General features: G+C 39.6%; 1 protein-coding gene across 27 annotated transcripts in view; it reads left to right on the top strand.

Moving 5' to 3' along the window:
• MICAL3 (microtubule associated monooxygenase, calponin and LIM domain containing 3) overlaps positions 1 to 27,385 on the top strand; it is a 227,890-nt gene that overhangs the window by 138,332 nt on the left and 62,173 nt on the right. For 18 of the 27 annotated variants that reach the window (XR_009156059.1, XR_009156060.1, XR_009156061.1 and 15 more), the window contains 7 exons: positions 1,800 to 1,856; positions 3,013 to 3,126; positions 4,465 to 4,572; positions 8,953 to 9,060; positions 10,455 to 10,641; positions 11,910 to 11,998; positions 13,761 to 13,848. Coding sequence is in view for 24 of the 27 variants with exons in the window: in XM_058190697.1 (XP_058046680.1) it covers positions 1,800 to 1,856; positions 3,013 to 3,126; positions 4,465 to 4,572; positions 8,953 to 9,060; positions 10,455 to 10,641; positions 11,910 to 11,998; positions 13,761 to 13,848 (751 nt within the window). In the remaining 3 variants the exon portion in view is untranslated. Of the gene's footprint in view, positions 1 to 1,799; positions 1,857 to 3,012; positions 3,127 to 4,464; positions 4,573 to 8,952; positions 9,061 to 10,454; positions 10,642 to 11,909; positions 11,999 to 13,760; positions 13,849 to 14,244; positions 20,483 to 27,385 lie in introns of those variants that run through there. The other 9 variants (XM_058190714.1, XM_058190716.1, XM_058190712.1 and 6 more) reach the window with 4 other exon arrangements.

The following is a 27,385-nucleotide window of genomic DNA, read 5'->3' as shown; positions in this document are numbered from 1 at the left end:
TAATAACAGTACTTTTTTTTTTTTTTTTTGAGTTTCAAGATAATCATATTCCACTGCTGGAATGGCCTGGGAATAGCCCAGACCTTCACCCAATGGAAAATCTATGGAGCCGACTAAAGAAACTTGTTAGTCAGAACAAGTTAGACCCAGCAATAAAACCCAGTTAATAGAAGCAATCATTCAATCTTGGTTTCACATTAGAGCAGCTACAGAACTAAAAGACTTGGTTCACTCCATGGGAAGACGTTGTAAGACCGTAATTCATTCTAAAGGTTACCCAACTAAGTATTAACTGACATGGTGATAATTTTTGTATAGTTCATTTTTTCTACGTGTTTCACTTTCCTTCTTTATACGGTAACTGCTATTCTAATATCAAATCCTTCATAAAAGTTATTGCAGTAACTTTTAAATTATTTTTCCATTGATATATAATTTTATGGTACTAGTCCAAAAAAAAGTGGTGTTATTATCCATCAAGCCTCAAAAATACACTTTTCCCAAAAGGTTTCCACAATTTTGGCCACTAATGTGTGCTGCTTTTGTTATGTGTGACAGTATAGTAGTCCTTGTTTAGCGACCATAATTGGAATCAGCAACTGGATCCTTAAGAAAAGCAGTCGCTAAGTCACTGCTTACAAACTTCCTTCAGCTTCCCTTTGCTTCACAGACCAGCAAAGGCCATAAAAGGCCATAAAAGGCCATAAATGCGTGGATTAAATTTATTTTTTCATCACTGTCATAACTGTGAATGATATCAATTGCTAAATGGGGACTACACTATGTATGCACACCTCCAGATGTTGGAGCTTGGGGTGTGAAGCTCCAATGCTGCTTTCATATGGACAAAAGGGCAAGAAGCAGCTGTCCATTCCCAAGCCTTTAGGGGAAATATTTGCTTCAAAAGTCTGAAAGTGTTAACTTTGGTCACAGATTGTGGACCCCTGTTATAAATCAAAGCTCTTTAAAAATATGTGTAAAATAGTTATGATTTGAACATGACGGCTCTGGATTTGCTAGGTCAGAAGATAACATCTTTCTATATTAGGACTTCAGAAAACAATGCCCTTTAAGCCATATATAAATATAGAGTTGATAGAAAGATTATAATTATAGCTACATTAGTTTCTTTGTGAAGAGTTGGTTGTTTCCGGTGTTCTTTGGAATTTCAGTTTGATAAAACAATTATGTCCTATCAAGTTGTCAACTCAGCAACCACATAGATAGATTTTCTCCATAATGACTAAACTATAGGTAGGTGAATTATAATGTAGATTTAATCTAGATTTCTTAAGGCAGGATAGCTTATGGTCCCCATAGACGGAAATAAGAGTGAGACTGTTCCAGAGGCCTGTTTACTTGTCCTGTTAAGGAGAGTTGGATCTTTTCAAAATAATAAATGTATTTTTAAAAACCATGGCATAATAAATTTATCTGGTTTTAATTAGCCAAATTATTTACGTCTGACTCCCCACGTTATTTCTAAAACAAGGTAGATTTTAATGCACTAACTTGGTCATTTCTTGGAAACTGTCTCTTTTTCCTGCACCCCTTTTATTATTGTGTATGCAGTGTTACATCACCAGTTATTAACACAGTTTGTCTAGTGTGTTGTTTTTAACCGTGTCACAAAAAGTTGGATAAGTATGTTCTCCCTACCCTGGCATGACCTGTGCCGAAAACAAAATATTTCCTGGACTTGTAATATTTTTCTCTTCTAGGATGATCCTAATTAAACCCTGTTGTCTTTTGTGTGTCTGGAGAAGGGGGTGTTGTTAAGGTAACTCTTTTGCCTGCAGGCCACCAGATCTCCTCAGACAGATCCACCTGGAGAACAGAGTCCCAGGCATCAATGGGTAAACTGGCATGACCAAAGGAAGCATGAGTTGTAGAAGGCACATCGTCAACTGGCAGGGGAGGATGGTTATTTGTTTATCTGTGTGCTGATGATGCTAATAATCTCAGCGCAGCGCTGCTGCAGATCTTTCCAGAATTAATAATTCTCTTGAGTGTATGGGGTTTACATCAAAGTACTTGCTTGAAAAGGCTCTGACCCAACCTTTAAGAGTATGCAGTACGCTTTTTTCAGTTTGGCACGTTGCTCACTGCAGATTTGGAACCAGCTTTGGGGTAGGAAATGCTGTGGCGTGAAGCAAAAGGAGCTTTTTCTGGCATAAAGGGTGCATTTGGTATGATTCTCCTTCAGTGCGATCAGATTTTACTAGATAACACCTGAAATATAGATAAGATAACCTTTATTGTCTTTTTTTTTTTTTTTTACTATGAGCATGCTGGCAACACATTAAAAATGGGGAGCAAAGTTGGAGTAAGAAACAAAATAGAGTACTTTCTTTCTCTTTCGCATAGCCCAGGAGTGTCCAAACTTGGCAACTTTAAGACTTGTGGACTTCAACTCCCAGTTGAAGTCTGGGAGTTGAAGTCCACAAGTCTTAAAGTTACCAAGTTTGGACACCCCTGGCATAGCCCTTATATTGCATCAGTCTTTCTGTCCTTGCTCTCTAACTCTCACAGTGCTACATGGATTCAGTCCCCAAAAGATTCTTCAGAGCAGACAGGAGCACAGTTCTTCTCTCTTGAGTATTTCAGAAGAGCCCTACCTTTTCCCCTGCCTTAAGTTCTCATTCTGTATCACTTAGAATGATCGTGGTGTTTGGCTAGACGTGGAAGCATGTTCTATTTCACGCTGCCACGAGATGCCCAGTTCAGAATGCAGCCTGTACTTTCAATCTACTGGAAAGCAGTAGGTCTTCAACAGCAGATATGGTCAGATTGGGCCACTCTAAATGGCTTATGACAAGTTTTGGTCCCACCCAAGGAGGGAAATAGCTTCTATTCCAGAAGAGTTTTACAGCTCCCTCAAACGTCATATCTGGCACGGACATTTTTCAGCTTGGCTTCTGTGCTTCTAGCTCTCTCTCTTTCTCTCTCTTTTTTCTGCCCTGTGTGTAATATTTCCTCTGGTCATTTTCTTCCTTCGTTGTTGTTCTGCAGAGGACTCATCATTTCTTTTCAGATGACCATATGGCCGAGCCTACCCTCACCATTGAAGAGAGGGCAAGCCAGCTGGCTGCTCTTCTGGAGCAGAGGCCAACAACCAGGCACCAGGTGATGGATTTCCTGCTTGTCTGGTCTGGTTTGATCGCTTGCTGTTCCACAGAAAGGGAATGAAAAGTTGCTGCTGCTCTAATGTGGCAGGCATCAGATGCCATGTATTAATGGCTGATCACTGTCTACTCACATTGTAGCAGAATTCATTCTACTGTTCTGAGCTTGCAAAAAAATAAAATAAATTGTGATTCTCCCCCTTTTTCTAACAAATGTTCCCCCTTGAAGAATCAGTATTTTAATAGATGCTTCTGGCACTAATGAACGGAATGTGGCTTCTGTGGGAAGGAAGTGACTAAATTAAAAAGGATTTTTGATCAAAAACATGTTTTGTAGCTCCGAAGAATTGGGATTGCATTTTTCAGAGACTGAAACGGATTCAACCAGTATTAGCAGAGCATTGCTTGGCCAGAATAATGCCTGCAAGTATTTATTAGGTTTGGGCGACCATGTTTTTGTAAAATGGCCTTCTTAAGAAGTAGCTAAACCCAAGAGAGTAACAACCCATAACAGGGTTTAAATCCAATTTAAAAATGGGTCTTAGAAAAAAAAAGAACAAACCAAATTCCTGCATTTGCTCTGCTTCATTAATCTGATTCTCAGTGCCAGGAATTCAGTCATATATTATCCCTTGAAAATTAGAATGTATTCTGAAACAACTCTCAACACACCCTCTGAATGTGTTGAGACTGCAGATCCTAAAATTCCAGTGTCTGGGAACTCTGGCATTTGCTGTTTAAATACAATGCAGAGGGTGCCAGATTCAGGAAAACTAGAATATACTTTGTAGTCTTGCATAAGATGCTGCAGTGTCAAATTCTGTCCCTTCAGCTATCAGTTTTGGCTTACAGGGTCAAACCCCAAATTAAGCCTGATGGTATAAAAAACAATCTCCTCTTTTGACACATTCCAGTCAACAGCTTTGCCATAAAGCTGTAAACTCTTACCATAGTTTTTTTTTTTTTTTAAAAATCTCTTCAAAAACCCCAATCTTTTATTTATGGTTGTGTTTCATATCCAAAATATTTCTATTTATTATTACCAGAGGATATCCTACGACCTAAAGGAAATCTTTCAGGAAGATTTCCCAGATTTTCTTCAGAGTAGATTGTTTTAGTTTTAAAATTTTCCAAATCTCCCAGTCCTCATCAATTTGGATAGATCTTCATTTCCAGAATTTGAACAAAACATGACAGGAAAGCCCTCATGGCGACACTAGCACTTAGTCTCTATTGTTTTCCCGCTGAAAGCATCTGATATATTAAAGCTTGGGTGGATTTCATTTTCCCATGGCTTTTAAACATGTCATCGCCTGACTTTCTCGCCTTTATTTTGTAGCCAGAGACTGAGCGAGCTCGTCGATCGGTTGTCGAGCAGTGGGAGCTCTCCCTTAGCCTCCGCTCTTCCAGCCGCCCCGCTTCTCCCTCATCTGATTCCCTCAGACAGGTAGCATGGTGTGGGGCTTCTCGCTACACCTGGCTGCATACGTGAGCCTGCTCCATCTCCTGCTGTTGAATAGGCCTCAGGCATCTCCAAGGTCTTTGCTTTGGCGAAGCTGAGCTTAATTCTGTTTTGCTTGCGAATTGGAAAGCTTAGACTGCTTTATACCCAGGGTATTCCAAAGCTTGTAGAAATCGATACCGATGTGCATCTTGCCTGTCTTAACATCACTGGCTTTATTTTAGAGTATGCCTCCAAAGTCATTCACAAAACACAAGGCCACACACCACGGAGGTCTTCAAGAGCCTCTTCCTTCTAATATCGTCGTTTGCAATGCATTGGACTGCTTGAGGCACCCCTGGAGCTCGAAATTACCAAACTATGGTTTGGTCAGCAAGTATATTTCTTTCTCACCTTGCTCCCCTCTTATCTCAGGATCGTGTCCTCCTTTGGTTCTCGCTTTTGCAGTAGGTGTAATTTGTGACGACTGAAGTTGCACGGCAACTTACAACAAAATGCCCTGTATTTCGGAAAGTAAAAAAAAACAGAGACCAATACGCGAAGAAATAGGGGAAGAAATGAAATGCTTATCACTCGCTTTGTTAAAACTAAAGCTCGTGAATGTTCCTAAACTAGGAAACATTTTATTTATTATAAGAAAATATTGCCTATTTTTGCAAATAAACAGGCAGCACCAACCCTCAACCAACCCACGCAGCCCCCCCCCAGCAGTTCACCTCCCTAATGACCCTGACTTGATATAATCTACTCATCACAAGACCCCTCACAGACCTCATTTGACATACCCACACCGACACTGACACCCCCTAAACTCTTGTTACCTAGCCTGGTAACAAAACGCTCAGAAACCAACCCATAAACTCCTGAGAATGAGCCTTCACCCTCATCCTTCACCCAGGCTACAGATATTCACCACTATTGCAAACATACATTTATTGTTGAAACTGTAGAATTCACTTCTAATCTTGTTTTCTTGTGTGTTGGTTCGCTTTTATCTGGGTAGCAGAAGGAGATATAGTTTTGAGTGGGTATATCCAACGTGATGGCTAAATTTACAGATATCCAGAAACCCTTTCTGGTTGAAAGACTGGGAATATAAATCTCCCATTCCAAGCAAAAAAATAATAATAAAGGAAATATTTCCAACCAGATTTGGGGTAGGAAATCAAGACTAAGAGGCATCTGTAGTCATTTCCTCTAATTGAGGCAGAACCCACTTAAACCAATTACTAAAAAACTTTTGGTGACCCATAGGTCACCCACTTTCTCCTGCTCTTCCAAATGAAAAGGAAGAAGCATTCACAAGTCACAGTCTACTCTCTGTGAGTTAAAACTTGCTGACAAGCAGAGAGAAACTGGTTTCTGGCAGTTTTCCAATATAATTGGCCAATGATACTGTCAGTACATGAATAAGACAGAAGGTCATAATGTATGGAAATAAGCAGGGTTTTCAAAGGGCCTTAATTTGCCAGACTTCAAGATAACATGCAATTTTAGAAGTCTTGCTTGCTTCATTCATACAGAAACAGGAAGCAGCAACATTATCTTCCAAACAATTATTACTTCGTGGGTGTTGATTGCAAGGTGAAATGATAATCCGTAGTTTAACCAGACTTGTAGATGTTCCTGAAATATGGGGCATGGTGAAAAGCAAAGCAAATTGTGAAGAATTTCAAATTAGATGACTAGGCAATAATATGATGAATAAACTACAAAAGTTGCAGAAGATTTATCTTAAAGAAGGCAAATTATATCTACAACATAAATCGATGAAGTCCAAACTCTGTGATTTCTCCAGGAAAAAGAGGAGGGAGTAAGGTGTTGTGTTCGTATGTAAAACTTTGTAGCCACAATAAAAGGCAATTTAAGAATTACAGATTATTAGGTAATCAGCCAGGATTGTGATAATTTTATGTAAATCTGTGTAGTCCCCTTCTCTGAATAATAGGTACAGTTTTGATATCCCAGCTCAAAATGGACGTTGAAGAACTTTCCATGCAAGGTTGAGACTAGCTTGTGGGTTTTAATTGAAGAACATCATATTGTAAGATACTTTCTGTGAACATAGGCTTACATAATTTTGCACATTATGGGGATTCTACTTTGACATAATGCTAGAATTATGTCACAGGTGATTGGCAGTAGAGCTGGCGATAGATCATTAAACAATTTCTTCATACTGATTGCTGCCAACGTTGAATTTCGTGAGCTTTAACAGTTCTTAAAAAGAGACAAAATAAATCCAAAGAAACGGAAAAATATTTGTAGAAACCTCAGTCCATCTAGTTTATTTATCAGGGTGAGATAGGCAGCAAACAAATTTAATAAATAAAATTTAATAAATAAAATGAATACATTATTGTTAGATTTATATCCCTTCTTTACTTGTACAACTCTAGGCAGTCTACCTAATATTTCTGTCTCCTATTTTCCCAACAATAACCCTGTATGATGGATTGGGCTGAGAGACAGGGACAATCCCAAAGTTGCCCAGCTGGCTTTCATGTCTAAGCGAGGAGTAGAATTCACGACCCCCCCAGTTTCTACTCCAGCACCTTAACCATTGAAGCAGACTAGATTTTTCTGTGGTGCCTCTGCCAGTAAAAATGGAGCTCGGGAGGGCTGCATGGAGCTCTGTTTTCACTGGCAGAGCGCTTGGGCCACCACAACCACCCCCAACACGAGTGATGTCATGTTGGCCACACCTACTCTGGCCACCCCCCTTCCACCCCCCGAGGCCAAACACAACCATTATGTGGCCCTCAATGAAATTGAGTTTGACACCCCTGGATATCAGTTCAGGGGTTGGGGGGGGCAAAACAGATGGCAAGCCTTTTAATCTTCTATGTGTGTCTAGATTGACATTATAGTCACAGCAGCTTTTACAGTCATGGTAGTTGGGCAATATGGAAATGTACTTCTGCACATCCACCCAACGTCAAGTTGGAGAAGGGCAAAGCTATCATACCTTTTCTACTACCTTCAGTCACTCAAGAAGTCAAAAGGGAACACTTGCAGGTCTTAGCCTGTGTCCTTCTGTGCAAAGGAAATTAATGCATAACAGTTGGAACATCCTTTGTTTTTGAAACGACTGAACTGCTGGATGGTTCTACTTTGTTTTTGAATCTCTTTTCAAACTTGTTTTTCTTGGAAGAGGTGCCATCCAACATCAATCTGTTTTTCGTTTCCCATGGAGGTGTTGGCAGAATGTATTTTGCGTGACTTGTCAAACAAAAGCTTTTTCTCTTCCAGTGTAGTTCTCGAATGAAAGTCCTGTCTGCTTTTTTTCTGTAGTGCAGTTTGATTTATCGTTTGCTTTTAGAACCCTGTAGAAACGCTCTTCTTCTTGGACTCTAAGCTAATATCAGTAATTTTCACATTAATTGTCTCTTTCCTGCTGTTGTCTTTTTTTCTCTCTCTTCCAAAATATCCTTTATTCAGAACATACAATTCCCAAGCTTATGTTTTTGGATGTCATAATATCCAAATAGTTGGATATTGCTGTGAATAACATTCTTCTGTGTACTATATATGCCTGAAATAGCAACAGGACTTTTTTCTAACACATGTATCTTTCAGATGGGGAAGATTAGGTTAGATTTTGCAAAGTTGTGGTGATGGAAGCAAGTTTTTAACTGTCCAATGTTCCATGAGTGGTTTTCTTAAATTTGGATTGTCTCACTTTGACCAAATACAGTGCACATCTCTTGCTGAATCAGGAGTTTACTCCTATTTTCTTGCCTTGTGCATCAGCAGGGCCAAATTGCTGCTAAAATCTAGACCTGCCTAGGGCCTATGCCTGGTTTTCAACATAGAGATAAATACAGCACATTGGAGAAATAGGGTGATGGAGAAACTTTGGTCTTCAAAGTGTTAAATGTATGCCTTACCGATGTTTATGTTCGGTAAAACGTAAATTTAACCCGCAAAAATAGTGACTGCCTGCGAAGGACCCTGGATTGGGGCTGAAAGGCGAAAACGGAAACAGTATGCTCCATCCCATAATTGAGGAGACCAGGTTGCCCTGATAGACCGGTCTCACGGGAGAAAAAACCCTTTGGTCTTTGAACTTCTTCCCATTTGTTGAAGTGTCTTCTGACAAATGAGTTAGTCTCTTCTGAGAATCACATGGAATTGGTTATGGACTGTGAGTGGTTACATTTTGTGCTGCTTAACCACTGCTGCCACCTGTATTGCTGGTATCACACCCACTTGCGTGGTCCACTGCCCTGGCATGGTTTGATTCGTTTTTTGCACCCTTTTTTTAATCCTTTTTTTTTTTCGTTTTGTTGGTTTCAAGGCAATTTATATTGTTTCTCTTTCCATCCATTACTTTCCCTCTCCCCAATTATTTTCACCTGGTAGAAGTATATAAAGATGTATACAGGAGGCGTGAGCTCATTGGCTGAGCAGATAGCCAATCAGCTTCAAAGGAAAGACCAGCCTAAAACCCTGCTAGACAAAAAGGAACTGGTAAGAGAATGACTTGCAGAAAGCAGTGTGTGCTTGTGAGTGTGAGATTTGAAATTAGGTTCTGTTTCTTCATCTTATAATAAAAGCATTTTTTTTTCTCCCTTGGTGCTTTATCTGAGGTAGTCAGACATCTATGGAAATTATCAATCAACCAGGTCAAGGTTGTCCCAAAGCTGCTTTTTAAAAGGCAACTGGGCTTCCTTGGTTTTTTCCCAACTCTTTTGAAGACAGCAAAGTTCACATTTTGGACAGAGAGACAGAACAAAGAAGCCATCTGTGTTACAATTGAATAGCCCTCTCTCAACAGAGGGGGAAGCATAAGACATCACCCATCTCTTGTCTACAACACAGTCCTTTTTAGCAGTCTGAAGAAGGTTCCACACCCATTTGCACTCTGATTCAGGTGGCCCTGAGGGTACAGGTAAACCGGGGTGAAATCCAGCAGGTTCTAACAGGTTCTGGAGAAACGGCAGCGGAAATTTTGAGTACTTCGGAGAAACGGCAAATACCACCTCTGGCTGGCCCCAGAGTGGGGTGGGAATGGAGATTTTGCAATATCATTCCCCTACCACACCCACCAAGCCACACCCACACAACCGGTAGGGAAAAATTTTGAATTTCACCCCTGAGGTAAATCCCCAGGTGTCCTCAATGACTCTCAGAGAGCTAAAGAGTAGCCTTCAGAGTGCCAGATGACTTCAAAAATATGCATCTTTTTATTCCCCACCATTCAGTCAGAACTGAAGAAGCTTCTTGGATGAGAAGCAAAACGTCTTCCAGGAAAAAACCCAAGAAAGTCCAAATTCAGTGGGAGGGGAACCAAGAAAGCCTTTTGAAAAGCACCTTTGGGACAGATAGCCAGACATACCTGTTTCTGTTCCTGACTCTTGTAAAGACTCCTATGAATAAAAGATAAGTTGAGAGATAGATTGTGTTTTTAGGATTATGTATGCGGACGCCACTCGATATCATATAGACGGGTTGAAACTCTTGCCTGGGTAGCTGAGGAGGCTTATTACCATTGCAATTTCTATATCACAAGTATCTCTTTCACAATAACCCTACAAAGTAAATAATTATTTCCTCCTTTAGAGATGGGAGGTGAAGATCAACAAAACTTTTGTGAATTATTTATATATCCTCTAATCCATCAAATGCCATGGGGCTTGTATAATTCGGGTAGTTAAGTGCTACAGGTTCTGGGTTACTTGTATCATTTGCCAACCTTTTCTCACCATCTCAGGATCCTTGATTTATTTGGAAGTTACTCTGTTTCGGGCATTCTCTGGAGCATCCTCTCTGTAGAAAATTTCAAGACAATCCAAGAGAAAACGAATGGCTTCAATGGGCGTAAAAACAAAGTTACAATGCTTTCCTTGCTTCTCTCGCTTTAGGGTTCATTAAAAAAAGAATTCCCCCCCAATGTTGGAGGCAGTGATGTCTGTTACTTCTGCCACAAGCGGGTTTATGTAATGGAGAGGCTCAGCGCCGAAGGCAAATTCTTCCACCGCAGCTGCTTTAAATGTGAATACTGTGCCACAACTCTGCGCTTGTCCTCCTATGCCTACGATTTGGTGGACGGTAAGTGACATTTTCTCTGAAGTTGAATTTGCCTTTTGTCTTCTGGGGCTGCACGTCTGCAGAAATAAATCTTGGGATATGTCGTGGATGGAGAGGGTTGTTGTTCTGGGAAAAACTGGAGGAGGAGGAGATGTTATGTATATCACTTTGAGCTCTTGACAGAATGCAAACCTTACACATATCAATATCTAGGTTTATATTAAAGCTAGATACTAAAGGTTTAGTATAGACCTAGATATACTTATCTTTTACAAAAGCACCAAGCGAGACTACTCAGTTGCATTTCCAATGAATAACAGTTACTCCTATCTATTACAGAAAGGAGGCTTTTAGCTTTAAAGACAAAAGAACTGGTACTTTTAAATCTCAGCTGTAGCTTTTCAATGAGATGAATTCTTCCATAGAGAAGGGATAAAATATATGTGATTCAGCTCCTAATTATGTTATTGTTGTGGAAAACTTTGTGTAATAATTAGCAAGGCTGGTTATATTTTATAAAATATAATTTTATATTTACAGTTGATAATACTATTTCAGTGCTGAGACTGTAGATCTTTGCAGCCACGTATTAATTAGATTTCTCTTGTGAGATCCCATTAGTTGCTAACAGAGATATTCCCTGAGGAGAGGAATGGCCAGTTTCTCAGCTTTTAAGATTTTTGTTGTTAGACAGCTGTAACTTTCCATAAGGAAGTGTCCTCAGAGACTCTTCAGAAAGTTTAGTGGGTCGTCAGAGGTTCTTGTACCCCTGACTTCAGTAGCAGATCTGTTGCCTGTTGGAATATTTAAGACAAATATTTAAAATGTATAGTTGGAAACCACCTGCCTTGGCATGATACATTCCAACAGTTTCCCCCATTCTTCATCCCTCAAAGTTTCCCAGAGTTGCTTGTAAGCAAGTAGCCTGCTTGGAGTTAATGCCTAGCCCTTCTGTTTTTTGCATTCATTTTTCTGGCAGTTTTTCTGCCAGATTTTCATGTGATACAGTCTTTGTTCCTTAACAGTAGTGCTTTGTTTGGGATAACATACAACTTTCCCTGGGATGCTGGGGTGGCTAACTGGGTGTTGGTTAATAGATGTCAGGGAAACGTAGGAAAATTGATTATTTTTGAAGCTGGAATAAGTTAACTTAAATTCAGAATTTGGGGATGTAATTACATAGTTGACATGACAAAGTAGACATGATACAAGGAAATTCCTGCACTGCAAGTGTTAAACAACTGTGGTGTTTGCCTATTATCTTATTGTTCTCCTTGATCTGTTCGTAGGAAAATTCTACTGCAAACCTCACTACTGTTACAGGCTTTCAGGTTATGCCCAGAGGAAAAGACCAGCAGTGGGTCCACTGTCAGGAAAGGTAAGATATAGTTTTTGTTTTTTTTTAATAAGAGTTGCTTCTTGGTATTAAAAATGGCTTTGAGTTGCTTGTAAGGGGAGGGTTAAATTTTAAACCTTGCAGAACTGTAGAGGCCACGCAAGAATATGTCAGTAGATGTAAAATTATACTGTTCTGTAGTCAAAATTGAAAATATCATATAGAATCATAAAAATACTCTTCTTTGCATTATTTCCCGTATGTTCAAGTATTTCACAAAAGAAGAGTTTTTGATTCCAAATCTGCAAGGCTGGCTGTTAATGAGTGTGTCCTCCAAATGTTTTGGACTATCTCTTTCATAAAAGTGAGGCAAAATGGGCCATGGAAAGGATTTATGGAAACTGTAAGCCAAAATATGTGGAAGACATTGAGGTCTATACCCCAATCCAGAATATCAGATCAACTAGATAAAGGAATAAATTAAATCAGTAACATGTTCATTTTATCTCTGTGGTTGACTTTATATTTTTTCTTTGCATTTAAAACTTTACATCACATCAAATGGCCAAATCTGCATCTATAAATCCATGTTTTAGTTTGTTTGTTTATATATAATGTATGTATCAGGGGTGGGTTCCAAATCCTGTTGCTACCGGTTCACTCGTGCGTGCTTGGAGTCCTTCTGCGCATGTGCAAAAGCCTCCCACCGCTGCCACTACCGGTTCGCCCTCTGGTGCGAACCGGTAGCATCCCACCACTGGTATGTAGATAGGTAGGTAGGTACATATAGCCACCTAAGATTTAAGGGGCCCCTATCCTTGTAGCCTTCTGGAAAGTAATGAAAACTTGACTGTTTCCACCAAGATTGGGTTAGGATGGGGTTGAATCAAGGGGTCAATAGTATGATTGGTCTGACACCTGATGAAAAGAGTTTATATTTTAATCTTCTTTTTATTGGTTGCTGTAAACTGCCTAGGATCCCTATGTAAGATAGACAGCCATGTACAGTCTTTAAATAAATATGGAAATAAGTGATCATGTTTACCTGTTACCCATGGAGCATTGATGATGAAGGGAAGCATGAATTACATTAGGTTGGCCAACTTCCAGCTCACGACTGGTTTCACCCCTGACATTTTGCCAGTAGACCTTGTTAGCCATTCACCGTCTGATTCACAATCTGTCGCAAATGGGCTTTGCTGACAGATGGCGGTTAAGAAACTGGACTTGTATGCGTTTGTAGGCTGATGCAGCCTCAAAATAATAGGTTATTTTCAAGTTCCCGGTTCCCCCCCACCCCCATTATGAATGTCATTCTTGTATCTTTGGATCAAACAGCAGCTTATGGTCAGTTTTGTCCTCTGGCAGAAGCAGCCTGTTTCCCAGCAATCTATTGAACGTTGATGGGAGTGAGGGAAGTAGGTGCAAAGACAAGAGTGTGTAGAAGGAAAGGAGTATCAGAAGGGGACCCATGAGCTGGAGAAAGCTGAAGGAGTTGTGGGGTTTGATGAACAGTCTTCAACTGTACATTTTATTTCAATGGAAAAAATAACCCCACATAGCCAGCAGAGGAGGATATGCTGAAAATCGGTTCTCGGTTCTAAAAAGCTGTCTTTGTTTTGAAGGAATCAAAAGTAGTATAATGAATCAAATCATGATTAAGTAGGATCTCAGCAGCTCACCACTGCAAACATGTTCAGCTTTTTAAGCAAAACAGTGTCACCCTTTGTTCATTTGCATTTGCGTCTTCCTTTACCTACACTTAACGTTGTCTATTTCCTTACCTTCCCCTCCCCCCTTCCAGGACAACAAAGGGACTGTACAGGACAACATGGCGGCTGATGGTGCAGGGCGTGCCAATTCCATCTCAGCCTCGTCAGAGAAGACCCCAGGTAGCTCTGCTTCCTTGTTTGGCAAGATGGTGCGGTACTCGCTCTGTGTCTTTGACAGAGTTAGGGAGGCAAGCCAGCTGCTGCAGGGCATGGTTTCCTCCATTGGGTACCACATAGCCCAAAATCCTTTGGACTCCTTTTTCATGTGCCAGCTGGTAGCATTTGGAGTCCCCTTTCTCTATGTCCAGTCGGAGATCCTTGTGCAGATACTGGGAGAGTTTTTATCGGCACTAGGATATTAACCAGCGCATTGTAACCCCTGATTTGTTTGGGGAGACGCTTGGGGACCAATATGTACATGGGGGAGGTTGGGGGAAGGAGCAACGTATCTTGTAGTTTTAGAGACAAATCTCTTCAAAAATGACCTTTAAAAATCTTGTTTTGAATCTGGTTCAGGTAAACACAGACAACCAGTTCAGCATTTCCTTATGGTGGGTCCAGTTTTTCAAAAGAATTGATCTGTGAAATGGGTAACTGATGAATTATTTATAATGTTAGCGTTGCTTGAAAAGGCTTGGAATATGGCTTCATTAATTAAATTTCTGTGTTTACCCAAACTCTTGACTGCTGTATCCCTGTATCACCTGACTCTCACTAATGTGGTATCTGAATAGCAAAACATCAAAACCTCACCGATAATCCTTGATTTCTCTGGACAGCTAAGAGGGGCCCCCATAGCCTTTAACTCTAGTGGTTTCTGAGGTTGACAAGCTTCGATCTCCTCTGCCTAGATATGGGGGCTTTATGGTGGTTCAGGAATGGGCTGTCAAGTCAAAGTGCTATTGAGAGGATTCTATTTGACCATGAAATTGATGCTTCCTTCAAGGAAGCGTTTTGTGCCAAAAACATTCATGTGGCTAGGCTGTTCTTTTGGACCATTGGTAGCCAAACTGGAAGGAAACCTGAAGGAAAATCAGAATGGATTTAGTTCTGGGTCTGGAAAATTCTGGGCCTATTTAGTTTATGGCCAATATTTGGGAATGAAGCCATGATGGTTTGGCCTTTGAATGAATATTTAAAAGACGCTAAGGCTTTTTTTTAATGCATGAAGAAACTGTAATTGCATGACATGAGCCTTGGGGTTTTCCATTAATGTAATTGCTTAGTTGCTGTCACTGAGTGAATCCCTTAAAAAGAGTTTAAACCTAATAGTCCAGACAAATATTGAAAGGACAGGTTTAATTTAAATTTGTTATTTGATAGGACAATTTAGGTAATTTGAAAGTGGAGCAAATTGCCTATGAACCAGATTTCTAATAACACTAGGGAGCTTCTGATTTATTTCTCTCAGTTTAATTTGAGTTAATGGCTGGTTGGATTCTTCAGAAGCTACTTAACCTGTTAATTCCTGTCCCCTGCTGGTCAGGAGAGATAATTGGCATCTCATATTTCATGAATGACTCCTAGGTAGAGTGGCATTTCAGTAGTGAGTGACAAATATAAGAAACCAATATATATGCTACACTAAGCAACTAGATAGTACTTTATATATTTATAGTGTGACTTCAGGGGTCAAATAGCTATTTTGCTAATATGTGTGTTTTTACATGTTTGAATTATAGAAGTAATATTATAAGCATCCTACTAAATTGATTATAGCAATAATTAAAGCATGAATCAATCCTGTGTTTTGTGGTATAAATTGCTTTATGACCTTTGGTGATAGTTAGTTATTTCAAATCATCGCATACCAGCGTGGACTCAGAGCTGAGGAAATGTTGAATATTATCTAGGTCAGACTGGATGTCTTCGGATTTTTCAGACCTAGCTCGTTTCCAAAAACTTCCAAAAGTTTTTGTGCAAATTCTAAATTGCTACCAAGAATAAAGAGAGTGGATTCTTGTAACTGTCAATGAGAGAAAAAGAAATTAAAGCAAATTGGCATTTTGAAGTATGCAAATTATTCCTGGTTTGTCAAGAAAAAGTGGCAGAGGGATTACTAATATATTAGAAATGCTGGACAAACACTGTACCTCATACCAATTTATGTTTGTGGTCAGTTGTCCATTCCAAGCTCTTGGTTCAGAGTGGGCCAAGGCATGAGAGTGTTGTGCTGCTGTTCGGTTGTTTGCATGTTTCAAGCAAGTTAGCATTCAATGTTTGCTTGGTTACTATGGAATTTTAAATCTCTACTCTCCCTCGTCTATTAGCTAAGAAGAGAATTTTACTGTATTCAGGCGTGTGGTTTAATAGATAAAATAGGTGCTTCCTGTAAGTTGTTATTAGTTTTCCTGGCACATGTATCCCTTCCACTTTACAGATTGTGTGATTGTCATTAGAATAAAATTCTAGATCAAAGACATCATTCACCAAACTTAAAGAAATACATTTAGTACAGCTTATTAAAGCAGGCCACATTTCCTCTTCATGGCTGCTTCTGATTTGCAAAGGCCCCTGAAATTGTTTTCTGTGAATTGCTTTTGATGTTCCTGCTATCTGGAGACATTTTTTGGAAATTGACTGTCAAAGGTTGCAGGCCTCTCTGCTGGTCCAAGAGTGTTGAAAGTCACAACTGGTGCTTTCTAAATTTGAACTCCGACATACTTATTGCAGTCCTTGTATTAAACCTTTGTACTTTTTTCCCCTGGGACTCTTATGCCAATAACTACTTCATTTTTACCTATATGATGCAGTTGCTGCTGTTGCCAATTAAAGCTATGAGAGTCCTTGCTTTTCAGTGGTTATCTCCTGTAACAGTTGCCTGTCTCTTGTATTTTTTTGATTGTTTTACAGTGAGTGTTAATTTTTTAAATATGTATTTTTAAATATACAAATGTTATTCATTGTTTGTAAAATGTTCTAAAGTATGTTGATTATCCCCAAGAGTCTAGTTCAGAGTTCCCACCCTGGTGTCTTCTAGCTGTATCTTCTAGAACGGGGGTCTCCAAACTTCGCAACTGTTAAGATCTGTGAACTTCAACTCCCAGAATTCCTCAGCCAGCAACTGAAGCCCACAAGTCTTAAGGTTGCCAAGTTTGGAGATCCTTGTTGTAGAAGCCAGTCAATATGGCCAGTGATGATCCAGCACATCTGGAAAACATCAGAATGAGGGAAGCATATTTTCAGAGGCATGGAACAGTCTCATAGATGTAATGAAACTATGGCAATTTTCTTTTCATGAAAAACCTGAATTGTTACCTGCCCAATCCAGGATATCTCCCATATTAAAAAAAAAAACCACAAGAACATTTACATTATTTTTTTGAAACCAATATTCACAATTGCTTGTGAGATGGAAGTTAAGTAGTTGATTCCCTTTGGATTAAGAAGTTAAGTACTGTTCAAGTAATTATGATATTTCTCAGACCTGTGGCCCCAAAATTAATTAAACTACCATCTCTTTTGTTTCCAAGTACTTCAGTTATTAGTTATTCTGACTCGTGATGATAGGAGGTATAATTCAGTAGGCTGGAGGGCACTAGTGAATTACCCAACACACTGGCCAAGATACTTGGGTTACTAGGAAATTAATCTTTACATTCACAGATTATGAACTGGATATATATTTAATCACATGATAAGGGCAGTGTTCTAAGCAGAGATTTTATAAAGCTGCATACAGACTGCATATTGGGGTGGGGATCTTTGCTTCTTGATATTCTTGAATGAGCATTGATTGGATTCCTAATGCCTAGTTGTTAGGCATTTGCTAAAGGATAGAAAAGGAGTAGAATGCTAGAACAGGTGAAAGGATTCTAGTTTTAGCTGTCTGTTGTAGAACAAAACTCTGGATAATTCACCAAAATTCACTAAACTCACATGGTTTAAACAAACCAAATTTACATTTCTACAAACAAATTGATTAATCCAGTGTATACACATAGAATTGAAGAAGGTGTCTGCTGAGAGGCAATTAAGAGTTGTTGATAATCAAAAGGCATACAAGTTTAATAAATTATTAGATTCACAGTCTAAGACTGGTGGAAATTAATAATTCAAGTCCCAACCGAGGAGCTAAGAATTATTAAGATAGCATCTAAGAATAAAGGCATGTCCAAGCAGGGTGGGGTTTTTTGGAGGTGGGGGTGTAAAATTAGTGTGTTCAGATCTGATAAATTCAATATTTCCATATGCCAAGGAAATCCTTTAGGTATCATTCTGAGAACACCAATCATTTATTATCATTAATTTACCTCACTGCTAAAATTTGATAATGGTATTTTTATAGCAACATAGCTATAATAAGGAATTATATACACACATATAATAAATGATCTTTACAAGTTATATCCCTTTCTTAAAGGCAAGAGGTCTTGATTTATAAATATTTTTTGTTGTTCTTTTACTACTGTACATGATTTTTTTGCGCCGATAATTCACTTGGGTTTGGTTAATTTAAGCTTTTCACCAAGGATTAAATTACTATGTTTGTTACTTAAATCAATTGCCAACTTTCAGTAGAAGATAAAGCTACATACAGTATAATACTCCATTGTCATACAGTACAAATAGACCACTCTAGGACCTGCATTGCTTGAAGTTAACCATCCCCAAAAACTCAACATGAAACATTATTTGTCCAGCCTCAATTTTTGTATTAGTGACATCAGTTTTAGGGTAGCACATATTTCATCCAATTAGTAAAATATTTGTAATATGCAAAGCACTTTTGCACAGGTGTGAGAAACACTTTAAAATATCTGTATATTTTTTCTTATTGTATCTGGCCAAGGCACTGCAGTATAAGAGAATTTCAGCTCTGTCGGGAAACAGTAGATTTTTACTATCTCTACTTCTTTTGTACAGCATCTGTCAAACTGCTAAATTAAACCTTCCTAAAGTGTTTCCCTTATATAGCAAATTACTTTGGAAACCTTATAAGTCGTCAAAATTTACACTGTGGACTCCGAAGATACAAGACTGATGTTTTTATTATTTTCCTCGGTAATTGGATAAAATAATGGCACTCAAACAATCATGTTAGATTAAGTGACATGTCAAAGACGAAAATAGGCCAATGACACCCAAGAGATTTTGGATCATTTGGTATATCAAAACAGCCATTCAGGGTCTGCTAGTTTTCATCTTATCTGCATCTGTTCTCAATAAGACTCTAAGTTAGCCTTCCCTAAACTGTTCTCCCTCCAGATGTGTAACCTCAGTCCCCAAAATTGTCAGCAATAGATGTGTTGTCTGGACAACTTGGAAGTCCTCATATTTAGAGAGCACTCAGCGTGGAGAAAACTGCCATTGTATAAATAGTACCCTAGAACACTGCCTATTTTACGAAGGCTACAAACCTTTAACATAGATGACACTGTCATATCATCATGCGATAGCAGTCATTCTATGAAATATATTGCTTAACTACATTAAAGTTTCTCTGTGGAATAAGATATTATGGGTTAATTTCTAGAAGGTTTAGATCAGTGTTTTTAATCTCTGCAACTTTTAAGATGGGTGGATTTCAGCTCCCAGAATTCCCCTACCCATCGCATGTTAGCCAGAGGGATTCTGGGAGTTGAAGTCCACCCCACTTAAAGTTGCAGAGGTTAAGAAACACTGGCTTAGACATAGCTGCTGCTACGTATGAAACTGCCATTAGCCTAACATTAATAAACAGCCTTGCTCTTCAGGAGGGATAATTATTACACTGTATATTGGGGAACTATCGGTGTAGGGGCCCTCTCTTTTGAAACAGAATTTTTCAGAACCTGACTTGGAATTGTCTTGTTCTGGGTTCCCATCACATCAATGTTCTTACTAAGTTTTTAAAGCAGAACAAAATCACCCTGTCATACAGGTGAGATGAAAGGTCAGAATATGGAATGCCAAAAAAACTATAGCAAAAGAACAGGGATAAAAATTGAATCTTCTTCATTTTTACGATGTAAGAAACATTTTAGAAGTGCTACAAAGCAGAAAGTCATAGGATACTGGAACTCCAGCATAAAATGTGGTGGAGAATATTTTTTGGCTGGGGAAACGAGTTCTCTCTCTCTCTCTCTCTCTTTCATCTCTTTTTCAACCTTACAATGACTTGCTTTATTTGAATGTAAATGCATTTCTTGAAAGACATGGGTTATTCTGGGCACTTTCATAAACAATATGCAATACTGCTTGTGCATTGATGTTAAAATACTTTGAATCTTGGAAAAGAACAGTAGTTTATCTCTTTTTGACTCCAAGGTGCTTTTATTTAAACCACTTGTTTTGTGAAATGCAAACTTGACATCAACTTGAGATTTAGACTGGAGCTCAGGGAGGAAAGGGGAATGTACTCCAAAAAGCTTGATATTTACAGCTGGAGATGTTGCACCTTACTTTTAGCTTTTGGTTTTTTTGCACTTATTGTGGGGGTGACGGTGCATGCGCATGTTTACATTCTGTAACTGGATTTCTTCCTACTGTGAAACCGAATTATTGTTTTTGTGCATTTAAAAAAAGGAAATAAATTCCAAGCAATATTCAGTTTTCTGAGTGTTTATTTTCTATTCTATTGTTCCTCTTGTGTGACTTCAGCTTGGAGTGGTTGGAAATGAAAACCCTTTAGGAGGTTCTGCAGCTGACCCACAACATTGAAATTAGAATCATCCTAGCACGAAAATAAATATTCTTTATAGAAAATTTGAGAGAATTAAGGTTTGCATGGCACATTTCCAATGCTTGCATTTCCAGTTCGTGATTCTGTGCAGAGGTGGGGAACGGTGGCCCCTTTATGACTTGGGGCTGACTTAGGAATTCTGGGAGTTGAAGTCCACAAGTCATAAAAGGGCCATCTTCATGTTCCCCACAGCTGTTCTACAGTGTGCATAGAATCCCAGAGCAATAGGGCAGGGGTCTCCAACCTTGGCCCCTTTAAGACTTGTGGACTTCAACTCCCAGAATTCCTCAGCCAGCAGGCTGAGGAATTCTGGGAGTTGAAGTCCACAAGTCTTAAAGTGGCCAAGGTTGGAGACCCCTGCAATAGGGTACCTTAAACTAATGAAGCATATACATCTATCTGTACATAAAGCAGACAGCCGTGCATGAACTGTGACTTCATGTCTTTCATCTTCTGCTTATTATTATTTTTTCCCTTTTTATTGGTTTTTAATTCTATGTTTATTGCTCAGTCACAGTTACAAGCTGGGCACTTACATAAATGAAATGAATGATTAAATAAATAACTCCACCCATCTTTTATTCATATGGTAAGCTAAATTGTAGAACAATAAACAAAATGCCAATAAAGGAGAATATTTGTAGCTGAGGATTGAAATGAAGGGTCCTTGGTGCTCTCTGAACTTTGTTGTTTTGTTGCAGACGTTTCATTACCCAAATAGGTAACGTCATCAGTTACTAGTACTGATGATGTTATCTAGTTTGGGTAATAAAATGTTTGCAAGAAAGCAGCCAAGCTTAGAGAGCACCAAAGACCCTCCAGTAAACCAGATAATCAAGAAAAAAAGCAAAAGAAAACAAAGATGGCAAGATCCATGCCATTTACCCCATGTGGGTTGAGGTGGTGTTTTTATATTAAGAATACCATATATAAATTAAATACCCACAGTTTCTGTTGGTTGACTACTGAATAAAAGAAAATAATATACAAATTAATCTCCAGTATTTTGCCCATTGTGCTAAATCACTGAAAATGTTTCTCACTTTGTTGTAGAATACTAATGATATTTTCCTCATAAGTGGCAGCACTTTCTGCCACTAAGAAAAGGCGGCAGAATTATGTCAAGAAAGAGGAATGAAATGTCTGAACTCTGGAAGACATTGTTATGTAAATATTTTGGGTTACTCATGATGCAGTAAGAAACTGTCAAAGCTCCCAAACACATAGTTATGCCTCTGAGTTCCAGACCATTAAATAAAAGTGCTCTTCTGAGAAATGTTTCTCATTGTTTAAAGCGAGAGCAATAGACACATATGAGAGGTCTTCTCCTCTTTGGTTTCCAGTAGGGCTGAGTCATAACCCACATGGGTTGAAGGTACATTACAACAGTGCATATAAACTCACAGTTAGGATAAATGGCACTGCGATAGCGAATGCTACAAAATGCACCAGGAACTTTTCTTTCTCCGCTACACTTAACAGTTGGAAGAACATTCGATATATAAGTAATTCTACTTTGAAGATAACATTCCTGGCATCTGGCATACTCTATTAGTGCAGTTTTATTAAAAGAGTTCTGATCCCTTTCTTTTTAAACCAAATGTGCAGACAGGGTTCTAAGCTTGTTCATCTGTTGTATTTTTTTTTTCCGTATAAAGAATGAGTGGGCTGTTTAATCCCGAAGATTATAAATTCCACGTCAAGAGAAAAAGCGATATTAGTCCCTTTGAAAAACCAATCAGGCACGCTCTTCAAGAAATCTAATCTGGGGAAGGAAGGAGTAGACTACTATAAATCAATTTATGACAACCCTTGTTTAGGGTGCTGAAGAGTAGCAGTTACAAGGGTAACTGCACTTAACCAGCCTCATGGCTGTGTCTTCCTCTAGGAGTCCCAAGCTAGATAGCAAGGCCAGGTCTTTCAGTATTTTCAAAAGGCTGGAGGTTTGGGGACCACCTCACCTCTGGGGGGAGAATATTCCAAAGGACAGGGGCAACAGCAGACAGCACTCTCTTCCTGGGCCCCACTATTTGGAATTCCTTAACAGATGGGGCCTGCTGCATATCTTCCCTATCTGACTGGGTGGATGTGCTGATATGATGGGGTGAAGATGGTTCCATAGGTAGTCTGGACCCATGTCATTAGGGCTTTAACGATCATAACCAACACCTTCAATTGGACCTAGAAACCAGCCGGCACCAGCCAGCACTCAATGCACTCTTCTTTGGATGCCCAAGTTAGCTTGTGCGGCTGCATTTTGTACCAGCTGAAGCTTCTGGATCAGTGGTGGGTTTCAAAAATTTTTACTACCAGTTCTCTAGTTGTAGCTTGGTGGGCATGGCAGGGGAAGGATACTGTAAAATCTCCATTCCCACCCCACTCCAGGGGAAGGAAACTGTCAAATTTCCATTTCCTCCCGATCAGCTGGGACTTGGGAGGCAGAGAATAGATGGGGGCAGGGCCAGTCAGAATTTTTACTACTGGTTCTCTGAACTACTCAAAATTTCCACTACCAGATCTCCAGAACTGGTCAGAACCTGCTGAAACCCACCTCTGTTCTGGATGCTTTTCAAGGTTAGCTCCATGAACAGGACCAGTTACTTCTGGTTGGTAAGCGAAGTCATCAACAGAGCTAAGTACGAGTCTTCAGCAGAACCTAAAAGCCAAGAATATGGCTGTAAGCACTAAGTGACTTCCCCACAACACATGCTTTTCATTCAATCTTTGGAGATAATCTTCAGTAGGAAAAAAAACTCAGATTTTTTCCTACAGATTGTTGTAGAAAATTGCTACAACTTAATGTGAGATGCTAAAATAAGATAATGTTTAACAGATTTAAAACAAAAATGAAAATTTTTGAGATCTGCAATTTTTTTTCTTTTAGTATCTCTTTTCCCCTCTACCTCTTCTGAGACATGGTGCCTCCTACTTCAATTGTACCTAAATTGATGCAGCGTGAACATGGTAGCTCATTTCAAAATAATACTGCTTTTATAACACATCAGCATTTTTAGACTTATGAGATCTTCTAATTCTTTTACTGTATCACTGCAAGCTTTTGCGATCTCCTTATCAAATAAATATAATTTTTAAAACTCTTCTTTTGTATCCTTTCCTCTCTGAGTGTTTTGAAAAATCAAGTTGTGAGAGCCATATTTCAAAGAACAACCTAAACCAGTTTTGTTGCTCCTTTTAAGATGTATTGCATCAAAGCCCCCTGTGAAATAATGCAGATTCTTTCTAGATGGCAGAGATCAGTGTTTCTCAAGCTCTGAATCTTTAAGATGTAAGGACTCCAACTCCCAGAATTCCCCAGCCAGCTTGCATGAGTTGTGGTCCAAACATCTTAAAGATTGAGAAACACTGATCTAAATATATAACTCATATAAGGAACAGATCTTCAGCCTTACCTGAGATGCTGGAAATGTAAACTGTTATCTATATAAAGCATCTGCTTTACAAACTACCTGTAGGCCCTTCTCAGATGGCAGAGAAATTTGGTTCATATGATGATAAATGCTGTAAAGGAAATCATCAACATTTTTAAATAGGCCCCTAAATAATAAACAATGAGCTTGATTCAGTGTTGCAGCAAAAAGAATACCAAAGTATACCAAAATATTAGTTTACTAAAATCCAGTGTATCAACATAGAAGAGAGCCAATTTGATGTATTGGTCAAAGGCACCAGGTTAGCAATCCAGGTGACCCTAGGCACTAAGCCAGCTGGGTGATTTTGAGCTAGTTCCTCTCTCTCAGCCCTAGGAAGAAGAAAGCAATGGCAAAGCACTTCTGAAAAGATTACCAGGACTCTTCCAGGCAGTTGAAAGGACTCAAAGGCACACAAACACAGACACAAGCATACACAAACAACACCAAATCCAATAACCTGTTTCAAAATGAAACATACTTGAATAACAAATGATATAAAAATTATAAATGTGTTTCTTGAATATGATGGGTTCCAGGGCTCCCTGGAGCTTGTTGAAACAAACCCTAAGGAAGGGATGTCAAGCTCAAGACCTGGAGGCTGGATCCAGCCCCCAGGTGCTTAGATCTGGCCCATAAGGCTGCCCTACAGCGAAGGACTGGCCCATGGTGGCTCTGCCACTGAAAACGGAGCTCAGAAGAGCCACACCAACCCTCCCAGACTCCGTTTTCACCCACAACAGCCCCCTGCACCCCCCTGTCAGTAAAAATGGAACTGGGGGGGGGGATGAGCTCCGTTTTCACTGGCAGAGGGCTGCAGGAGACCGTCACAGCCAAAAACAGAACTCGGGAGTCTGTTTTTGCTAGCAGAGCACTTAGGCCATCACAGGCGCCCTCCTCCCCCTCAACACGAGTGACATCAAACTGGCCATGTCCATCCTCTCCACGCCAACCCCAGGTCCGTGAGGTCAAACACAACCCTGATGCAGCCCTCAATGAAATCGACTTTGACCACCCTGCCCTAAGGCATTATGTGGCTCAACTACTCAAGATATCTTAACATTGCCAAAAACTCTAGAAGAAACTAAAAGACACCTGAACACCTCCAATACTATTGGCATTTTATTGTGAAAAAAAATAAGACACCCGAAGTATTTTTTCTGTTAAGTTACAAGAATAATTGACTTTGATAGGAGGAAGTTTATAGTTTTGTACTGAAAAGAAATCAGAAAATGAAATGAATTTCTGTATAAAATGATTATAGCTCTATTGCTCTACTGCGTTAACATCAATAAGGCAAGTCCTTTATTAGAAAACTCTCAGAAAAATTACATACATTACAGTATTTCTACTTATCCAAGTCTGGCTGATTTTGAAAAGGCTAAGCCTGGCTGTACTTGCTTAATAGGTAGGCAGGACTCCTCCTAGGACAGGGGTCAGCAACCTGTGGCTCTGGAGCCGCATGTGGCTCTTTCATCCCTTTACCGCGGCTCCCTGTTCCCAGTCGGCTCCACAATTGATAGGGCTTTCGATTAGAACAGGTAGAGGAAAAAAAAGTACGCCACGCTAGGGGGAGACTTTATGGTGGGGGAACCGGACTTCTGGTTGGCAGAGGAAAAAGGACACCATGCTAGGAGGAGATTCTATGGTGGGGGAACTGGACTTCTGGCTGGTTCCAGAATTGAATGCGGGGGCTTCCAGTTAGGACTTTTGTGGCTCTTTGAGTGTTTAAGGTTGCCAACCCCTGTTCTAGGAAGTACTAAGGCTTTAGTCTAGACTGGGAGGTTGAAATAGAAGAAGGTAATGGCAAACTATTTTAAATATTTAATCAAGAATAACCATGGAGTTATTTGAAGTTAAGGAAGTTCCAGGAATATTTCATTAATGATTATATCATCCATGTCTAACCTTGACAACTTTAGGACCTGAGGACTTCAACTCCCAAAATTCCCCAGTCAGCCAGCAGTTGAACTAAAAAATCTTACTTTCTACTCATACTCTAAGACATGGGTGTCAAACTCGTTTGCATCACGTGACATATCATGACATTTTTTTGCCTTTGTGAAGCCAGGGTTGGCGTGGCCTGCGTGTGACGCATTGGGCCCATGGGCCGCCAGTTTGACATGCCTGCTCTAAGACAAAATCCCTATGACTAAAGTACTGAGTCACTCTTCAGTAGCTGGTACCTTTTAGAGAATTGTCAGCACAATCTTCCCTTCCATTACTGATTGCATCTTGGCCTAGCCCTTTTTTTGGCCATGAGTGCCTTTCCAGTCCACCCGCCTTCCCAGGATATGTTCCAATTGGAGAGTAAGGTAATATGATAAACACCTCAGCTAGCCTACTCTATTCATAGTACAATCCCACATGGATTATTGGTATTTGAATGTTGTTCTTCTAACATGAATGAATCAGTCTCTCGAATAAATTAGAGGGAAAAATCCTTATTGCTCCACAAGCATATACATGCCAAACAACACTGAAATCCCCACCATTGTCCAAATCAACCTAGTCCAGACTTCCCTTTCTTCCTCTTTCTCCCAACTTAATTATTTGTGAATCTTCAATGTGACCTAAGATCTCTGTTATATGGCAGAATAGTCTCTTCACGTCTAGAGACTCTAGGAAGCCATTTTGCGTCCTCAGTATTATTTCATACCTTCCAGAGGCTGATAATGGACGAAGAACTCATCTGTATCTTCATGTTTTTTATTTCCATATTTGAAAATTATCATGAAATGAACAGGATGATATTCAGTGGCAATACCCCTGACAATATATATTTGGAAGCACTTGAGTATGGAATTTTATCTGTCCAGGTTTAGGGTCTTAGTCTAGAATTCCTGGTCTCATAGCGTTGGAATGATCTCCCCGTTCACTTCAGGAATTCAAATTAAAACTTCCCAAACATGGATGTTTAACCTCTGTTTAAAAACTTTCAGTGAAGGGGATACACCAATCAGTTCCATTATTGTCAATCTTGTGAGTGAATCCAAACAGAAAACATGCCTAGATGAACTATTCGTATTTCATTGTCAAGTTAAATTAACAGAATTTCTGTACATTCCTTCTTCATCACCTATACAGCCCATGAAACTAGGGAGGGTCCCTCATGCCCACACTCCTTCTGATGTAAGCTGTCTCTTATTTGACCTTTCTTCTGGCTGTAGCTCTTTCCAGTGGTGGGTTGCTACCGGTTCACCCCAGATCGGGCGAACTGGTAGCGGTGGCAGAGGGAGGCTCCGCCCACTCACCCAGATGCCCACCCACAAGCAAACCGGTAGCAACGGGTTATGAAACCCACCACAGGCTCTTTCCCCTGTCTACCAAGGTCAGCCCCACATGTCATTACAATTGTTGAACTACTCTTACATCAGGAAGTTTCTTCTAACATTTAACTGGAATCCATCTTCCTGTAAATTTTTGCTGTGATAGAAAATAGGCTTTACCTTCTTTTAGGTTTAGTATTTGGAGAAGGCTGTCATACCTCTCTTCATTTTTTCTTCTTCTCAAGACTAGCACTGCTAATTCCTTCAATCTTTTCATAGGTCTTAGTTTCTAATTC

This window comes from Ahaetulla prasina, chromosome 7 (assembly GCF_028640845.1).
Source record: "Ahaetulla prasina isolate Xishuangbanna chromosome 7, ASM2864084v1, whole genome shotgun sequence".
Classification (NCBI taxonomy): Eukaryota; Metazoa; Chordata; class Lepidosauria; order Squamata; family Colubridae; genus Ahaetulla; species Ahaetulla prasina.
This window is presented reverse-complemented; position numbering and strand designations above follow the sequence as displayed.